This window comes from Capricornis sumatraensis, chromosome 1 (genome assembly GCF_032405125.1).
Source record: "Capricornis sumatraensis isolate serow.1 chromosome 1, serow.2, whole genome shotgun sequence".
In the NCBI taxonomy this organism is placed as follows: Eukaryota; Metazoa; Chordata; class Mammalia; order Artiodactyla; family Bovidae; genus Capricornis; species Capricornis sumatraensis.
In genome coordinates, this window is record NC_091069.1 from 252,303,680 (window position 1) to 252,311,726 (window position 8,047).

General features: G+C 46.9%; 1 protein-coding gene across 1 annotated transcript; it reads right to left on the reverse strand.

Moving 5' to 3' along the window:
• Window positions 1-250: 250 nt before the first annotated feature.
• On the reverse strand, window positions 251-7,185 carry S100B (S100 calcium binding protein B). Its single transcript, XM_068981535.1, has 3 exons — window positions 7,159-7,185; window positions 4,155-4,292; window positions 251-1,349 (listed from the first exon to the last, which is right to left on the reverse strand). Exons 2-3 carry the CDS (start codon window positions 4,290-4,292, stop codon window positions 1,209-1,211), a joined length of 279 nt encoding a protein of 92 aa, XP_068837636.1. The 5' UTR covers window positions 7,159-7,185; the 3' UTR covers window positions 251-1,208.
• Between the last annotated feature and the right edge of the window lie 862 nt (window positions 7,186-8,047).

An 8,047-nucleotide genomic window follows, 5' to 3' on the forward strand; every position in this document is an offset into this window, starting at 1 on the left:
GGGTGCCAATATCTGCAGCCCTGATGAAGACAGGCTGTGTGGACTTTACTCCTTTTTCCAGTTTTGCAAGAATACAGCTTTTATTTCATGTTTAACCACCAAGCAGATTTGTTACAGTGCTTTTTATTTAATGCAGTTACAAGAGACCAATTAGTTTATGATTTCCAAGTTTGTGTCCTTAAAAAAAGCATAATAGAAAAAGGATGGATAAGCTTAATGCTTAATTTGAATTTTCCTGGGAGTGATTCTTAATATTTGTAACTTGATTTTTTTTTGAATTGGTGGCTATAAAAGCATAAAGGTCATAAAATTCCCTGGCTTCACCAACAGCTGGAAGCAGACCCTGTCTGCACAGACAGATTAAGAATGACCTTCACCGCACATCAGACACATCCATCATAACCTCCATTCTACAGACAGAACAGGAGGTGCAGGTGCTTGGGTACGGCCATCTCCAGGGGCAGAGCTGTGACCTGCCCTGAGCCCCCTGCTCCCCTGCCCCAAATCCCAGAGATCCAGCAAAGTGTGGTCCTGTCGGGAGAACCCCACTGAATGCAGAAGTCTGATTCTCAGTTCTTATTACAGTTATAATGTCAGCACTTGTCAGCTTATGAGACAGATTTTCCATTTAGAACTATTAGCTTAACTGCATACGCAAACATCACAGCTCACCTGTTGGAAAGGGCTCTAAATGTGACCATGCTCTTTGGTAGGTGGGACAGACTGTCAGGCCACCCAACCACATCAGGTTTCATTTGCTCCAGTGATGAGAAGATTTAATGACAGGCAACGTTTTCAAAGGATGGTGGACAAAGCTTTGTGTTTTTAAATGTAGTGGCAGCATGTGGAATCCACAGTGCTTCAGTCCTTTTCGGTAGTCAATTTGTTTTTTCTAGGTGAGGGGTCTCCACAGCTTGGACAGCTAGCACAGCACATGCTTTGTGACTGAGAAATGACTTTCCTAAGTTATAGTTACCAAGAGTCCCTGGGTCCAGAAAGCTAACACTACGCCTAGTAATGCAGAAGGCTGGGGGCACTAAAAATGGTCCTTGGAAAGAGGTTTCAATTGTTCCCTCACAAAGCAAATCAAGCTTCCTAATTAGCTACAGCACGGAAAGCTCAGCTCCTACGGCCTTGCAAGCCCTGCCTCCGTTCCCCTGGTCAAACTTCATCTCTGCTGCAGAAACAGCTCCGCTGCTTTCTCTTCCTTATTCATGTTCGAAGAACTCGTGGCAAGCAGTGGTAACCATGGCAACGAAAGCCATAAATTCCTGGAAGTCACATTCGCCGTCCCCATCACTGTCCAGTGTCTCCATGACTTTGTCCACAACCTCCTGCTCTTTGATTTCCTGAGAGAGATAAGACAGGTTGTCCAGCTTGCTTCTAAATGAACATTAGGGCCACAAAGACAGGATCAGAAGTTGGCTGGCTTTAATAATTTTGTATTAGAAGCAACCTAATGGCTTCCCTGGTGGCTCGGGGGTAAAGAATCCACCTGCAAATGCTGGAGACATGGGTTCAATCCCTGATCTAGGAGGATCCCACGTGGCTCAGAGCAACTAAGCCCCTGCACAACTACTGAGCCCGTGCTCTAGAGCCCAGGAACCACAGTGCCCACGTGCCGAGCCCACATGCCCAAGAGCTTGTGCTCCACAAAGGGAGAAGCCACGGCAGTGAGAAGCCCCTGCTTGCGGCAACTAGAGAGCAGCCCTGTGAAGCAAAGAAGACATGGCACAGCCAAAAAAAATTTCTAGAGCAAAAATAATAATAATTATTATTATTAACTTAGAAACAACCTAAGACATGAAATGCAAAATTCCAGAAAGGTTTTTTCCAGTGACCAGGAGGCTGTTGGTTGGCAGAGGTCTCTAGCGGTCTAAGCCTTCTCTTCCACTTTCCTTTAGGTGCAGTGGGATCTTGCTACTAAAAGACTGAATGGAACAGCCAGGATCTGAAAAACTGCAGGCTGTTTGTGTTTAAAAAAGAAAAAACAGAAAGGAAGAGTATAGTCTAGATTAGCCTGAGCACATTATATGCAAATGTCTTGAAAGCAAAAATGAACTTTTGGCTCCTATAAGTTTTTCATTGTTTCTGTGTGTGGAAGACCCTATGTGAAGGCTTCCAGTGGATTTTCATGTTTTGAAAGTAGTTTCTGGCTGAAATAACTCTCGGGAACATGCCCTAAATTTATTAACTTCTTATGTCTTTTGGCACTTGAGCTGCTTTCGAGGTATCTGGGACTCTTCTTGACATTATGCCCAACATGGAGTCAAGCGAGTGGTGAAACAGAGGACAGAGACAGAATAGGAAAGACGTGCACATGAGCTGAAGAGGAGTATAATACCACCGACTCTTCCGAACACCCAGTCCTCAGGGCAGGAGCGCTTGGCCTGAAGAAGTCGCGTATAACGCACAATGGCTGCCTCAGACATACAACATGTAAAAGACTGAGGTTCCCATGAGGGGTTGGGTGGCACCTATAAACATCTGCCCAAAGATTAATTTCAATTACAGGAAAGATTTGCCTCCAAACAGAAACTACTTCATAAAAACCAGGCCAACGATGTTCATGATACCTTGATATACTTACCATGATTTACTTTTATTTTATAAACTGTGTTTCCCACATGCTAAGCTTTTTCTGTTTTAAATCAATAATTAATGACAGTAGCTACATTTGTTGAGCTGCACTTGATAAGCACTGTCTCACTGCAACAATTCTTTTCACAGAAGAATCCAGAACCTTCTGATTCCTAGGTGAGGTGGCGGGAAACAAGGTAAGTAAAAGTGTGAGCAGGCAGTTACCACGCTGAGAACTTGGGTGCCTGGGAAAATCAGCTTCAGAATCAGACTAGGGGATGCCCCCTGAAGGCTGCAGGCCACTTCCTCTGATGGTGGTGCCATTTGCAGCCATGGAGTGTTTGGGCGGGGAGAGCCCTGCAGACTCGGGGCACGGAGCCTGTGGCTCGTCCTGTACCAAGGTCCAGCCTGCCCAGGAGGACAGCTCCCACTACCACGTGGGCTGGGCTCTCATGTCTTCCCGGGAATTACTTCCTGGACAGACATGAGTGCACTGGTGCACTGTATGGCCATTTCCTCTGGGTGCAAGATCACTTCAGTAACCTCGGTTCTGGGCACCAAGGGAATATTAGGTACCAGGTGGACTGCAGTTCGTTGCCTTGAATACACAATACAGATACAGCAGAGATGACGTGTGGCTGAGCCAAGGGCGGTGAAGGTTGTGAGTGGGGAAGTGAGTCCTCAGTGGAGCATCTGGACACACATCCACCAGAAGGGGAGCTGCCAGAGCAGTGGGGCTCATCAGATGTCCTCATGTAGCTTCCCAAGTTCCTGCCAGGGCACCTCACCCCACAGGGCCCCTGCAAGGCCCCAGGGCTTCTCTCGTGAGCAGCTTGTGGCCTCTTGGTGATGAGCCAGGTCCTGGGGTCTGCATCTCTCCCAGCATCGACTATACTGAGAGCTCAGTGATACTGGCATCTTCTCACTGTGATGGATCTAACCATGTAGAGAAAGCCAAAACAGTCCTCTTCCCAAGAGCGAAAGCTTATTTTTAACAGTCTTCTTGCATGTTCAGTGTGTGATAAGCCATGGTATAGTTTCCATCCCACTTTGTCATCGTTATTGTTGTACATACTCAGTCGCTACAGTCGTGTCTGACTCTTTGCGACCCATGGACTGTAGCCTGCCAGTGTCCTCTGTTCATGGGATTCTCCAGGCAAGAATACTGGAGTGGGTTGCCATGCCCTCCTCCAGGGGATCCTCCTGACCCTGGGACTGAGCCTGCATCTACTGCAGCGCCTGCATTGCAGGCAGAATTCTTTGCCACTAGGCCAATGGGGAAGCCACCCTATCGCTATATATCCTTAGGTTTTTCCAAGAACCTGTACTCTTGCATTTGAGACAGTAGTTTTTCCTTGATGCTCTTACTGTACACAAAATGAAAATTGTGGGGCCCACCTAAGCCAGCCTCTGTACTGAGGGCTCACTTGTGCAAACACATTTTCAGAAACAACAGAGGAGTCCTGACACCAACCTGGAGCCATGTTCAGGGCAGCTCAGAAGAGAAAATGCACAGATGGTCTTACAAGGGGACAGGAGAGCAGGTTAGTTTAGTTTTAAAAAGCAAGACTCACCTCTAAAAAATGGGAAAGTTCATTGTTGATGAGCTCCTTCAGTTCTGATTTCTTCAGCTTGTGCTTGTCACCTTCCCTCCCGGAATATTGATGGAAGACGTCAATGAGGGCCACCATGGCCTTCTCTAACTCAGACATCTGGGGCCCACAAAAAAAGATGCTTTGTAGAACAGAGCAGTTGTTACCTACACCGACCTTACCATCGGGGGCAACTGGCTTTGGCTCACCTCCCCTTTTGGGCTTAGAGGGTGTGGTTTTTCATCACCCCTTGAACCTGCTCCCTGCCACCCCTCCCTTCTCTGTCTTTTGTTTCCAAGCCCTCTGGCTTCCGGTTGCATTTGGGGGGAAACTTCAACCAAAATACAGAGGAAGAGCAGTGAGGGGGATTGAGTCCTCCCCCATCCCTAGGAGACTTCCCACCCTGTCCTGGCAGGACTGCAAGATGAGGTGACAGTGCAGGGGAGCAAGGTTTTGAATTAATTACGGTGAACAGGAGCCAAATAAGGATACAGAAGTCAATAGTATTCCTATGTTCTGTCAATAAGCAGTTAGAAAATGTACCAGAGAAGTCCTGTTTTATAGCAGCACACACATATATGTAAGCATAAGTTTAGCAAGAAAAGTGTAGGTCCTTCCAAAAGCTACTGAGGTCATAAAATGTAGGAACTTTCTTTCAAATGGATATATAAATTTAACTCATTTTTAACAAAAGTGTTTCTGACTTTTCGGGGGGGGGGGGTGAAGAACATGACCAAAAAACAGCTAGAAAATTCAACTGAAAAAATAAATATGGTAGAATTGCCACAATTTTTTTTGAAAAAGATCAAGGAAAGGGACCTTGAATTTGAAGGTATTATACAATCATTTGATGAAGTTATTGTAGGGGAGCAAGACTTGCCACTCCAAAATGTCTCTTTGGGATGCAGATTATTTTCATCTGAAAACAATCAAGGCCCCCAGGATTCAGGAAGAAATTCCCCGAAGCTGCCTGAATCGGAATTTAGATGGAGGGCCTATTACAGGAGTGGAGCAACCACCAGAGAGAGAGGTCAGCAAGGAATGTGGGCCAGCAGTAAGGGAGGGCGGGGGAAAACGCTAGGAGACCTGAGTCCACTCTGTGTCCCATCACCTCTGCTGGCACAGCACACACTGGTTCACCCTCTTTGTTTGAACTGCTTGCCTCCCCTCTGAAGCCCCAAACCACTGCTATCAACATCTTCCTTTGTCTTGAGCTCATGATGGTATTGAAGGGGGGCACTTTGGTGAGTGACAGTTTTCCTGGGTCTCTCCCATGTATATGTTTTTAAACTTTGATTTGAATTTCTCCTGTTTACCTGTCTCATGTTTATTTAATTCTTAGACCAGCGAGAAGAATTTAGAAGGGTAGAGGAAAAATGTCTTTCTTCCCAATAACAGCTCTGATGCCAGAACAAATGTGGGCAGAGGCTGGATCACCTCCAGGCACTTTGTATTCTTGGCGGCGCTGCCTCCAATGACAGAATGGCGCCTTTTCTCTGCATTTATCAAGGTAGGAAGCTTTTGTCTCCTCCACAACATGTACCTTATACCACACAGTCTGCAAGCCAAGGAAACAGCTGTTCAACCCTGGGAAACAGGCAGTATACAAAGGACCGCTTGTCAACTGTTTCACAAAACGGCCGACGCTCAGCCAGAGAAATTTGCCAGCTTTTGGCCTTGAGTTCTAATCATTAAAAAATCTTTGCAGTGTCATAGTTAAAAAATAAAGAATTATGTCTAATTTTTGAAAAACCATTCCTGTATTGAATATCATTTATATTAAAAAAAATAAATTGGAATATAAGATTTAAATTCTTATTTATTTCTGACTTTCAAAGGAAAAGGATTGAAGATTTTTGCCTTGGCCTGATCTTTGCTAAACTTACCCTATTAATAATCAGTATACTTGTTTGGCTCTAAAGTCCCTAAAAATATCACATGTAGACAGAACAATTCAGATGTATTAAATCTTTAACATTTCATACTTTCTTATCCTTTGCACTCGAGTTCTCAATTATTAATTTTTTAAAAAAGAAAACAAAAACCTTAAGAAACTTTTGCATAGTCCTTATGCTTCTCAAGCTTCATGATGACTGGGAAAGATGAGGCTAAAATATTTGTTGTATGAAGTATGACTAGAGGGATTTTTAAAGGAAAGGCATAAAATATATATCCCATATGTGAAAACGCCATAAAATCTGATTTTCTTCATTAAACACAATACAAATTAATTTTTACAAGTTTTTCCTTTTAAAGTCTTCCCAATTTATGGTTAAAAATTGTTTAAGAGAACTGGAAATCAAATATGCAGTTCTCCTTTCGCTGCATTCCGTGAATATTCTACATTAATCTTTCATTTCTAAAACAGGAGAACTGCTGGGCGTTAGCTCCTCAGAAGCTCACATCACAGGAGATGTGAGAATCCCTCTAGGCAAGAGCCCTACCTCCCCAAGAAACCTGAGAATTGATTAAACCTACCACAGACTTTCAATTTCTTTGGCTCGGTTGTAATTTAATTGCAAAGACCTCCTCACTCGCCCTGACCTGGGGGAGGGCGTCCGAAGACGCCGGCTCCGAGCTCAGGGCGCCTGTCCCCGCTCCGCGGAGGACGCAAACCCTCTCTTCAAAGAATTAAGCAAGAGGCCGCCTTGCAGCAACACCCAAGCTGAAGACCCGACGTTTCCCCGACTGTAGTGATGAATCACCGGGAGAACGTGATTCATCTGTAGGATGAATCTTGCTGCCTGGAGTTGAGGTAGCGGTGTCCGCAAGGCAGGAGGAGAGTCAAACTTTTGAAATGCTGCCAGAATCCTATGGACAGAGGAGCCTGGCAGGCTATACGGTCCATGGGGTTGCAACAGTCGGACACGGCTTAGCGACTAAACCACCACCCTAAAGAGGTTTTTAAACTACCACCCAGTTCCCAAGCCCACCCTCCGGGTCCTGCCCCCCAAACAACAGAGCAGGTTCCCCTGAGGGTCCTCACGTCAGTGGTCCTTGGCTGTCGCTCCGGGTACCTATGGCTTCGGCGTCCTGAATGCCGGGACTAGGGCAGAAACAGCCTCTTATCCTTTCGCGGGGGGCGTGACCGGCACCCCCCGAGAGCCCGGCAGCCAATGGGAGCCGAGGGCGGGGCGCTGGTGGGAGCGGGGGCGGGGGCGGGGCCTGCGTCTCCCTCTCCTGGCTCTGCAGCCCGCAGGGCCTGGACACACAGGGCCGCATTGACGGCGCCACCCGGGACTCGCCGGGAGCCAGGCCTGCACTCGGGCCAAGGAAGAAAAAGGCCTGTAGGGCAGAAAGTGGGGAGTCAGCTCTTTGTACCGGTTTTAAATTTTTATGTGAATATTGATGTTCCTCTAAAGGCAAGGATGGTGGTGGGTAGAGGAGTGGGACTAGTGATTGATTCCGACAAAGCAAACGTGCAGACAATAGCAGGACGAATGCGGGAATTCAGGGCCCGAATGCACCTGCTCTGGCCCCACCGCGAATGGGACACCCGTGGACATCAGTACCTCGAGTTTAGTCACTGAACCCAGCGTCTGCAGGCCCTGAAACCTGGGGCGAATGGTTTAATACTACCGAGGGCACATGCTAGGCGCCCCTGAAGGATTCCTCGTCCCTCCGGGGTGAGTGGCAATAGGCTGTCAGAGCTGGACAGTGCCCCAGGCACGTCCTGTCCACGTGCTCTGGTTTAAGGGCGGTGCTGGCGGGGTCGGGGGTGGATGGGGGGTGGGGCCCTCACCGAGGCCTCACAAGCGGCCAAGGAAGGCTGAGTACGGACTCCACACACACTGCGGTCCTCTTAACAGCTTCCCTTTAGACACATTATACACAGACTCTCTTTCCTTTTTTTCTTTGCCTTTCATTTCTCTTCT

What these genes read in the sequence shown, in the direction of transcription:
- S100B (XM_068981535.1), bottom strand. Translation starts at nt 4,292, where the DNA reads ATGTCTGAGTTAGAGAAGGCCATGGTGGCCCTCATTGACGTCTTCCAT. An exon ending in AACTTTCCCATTTTTTAGAG is followed by an intron (nt 1,350 to 4,154) that starts GTGAGTCTTGCT and finishes TATCTCTCTCAG; the next exon opens with GAAATCAAAGAGCAGGAGGT.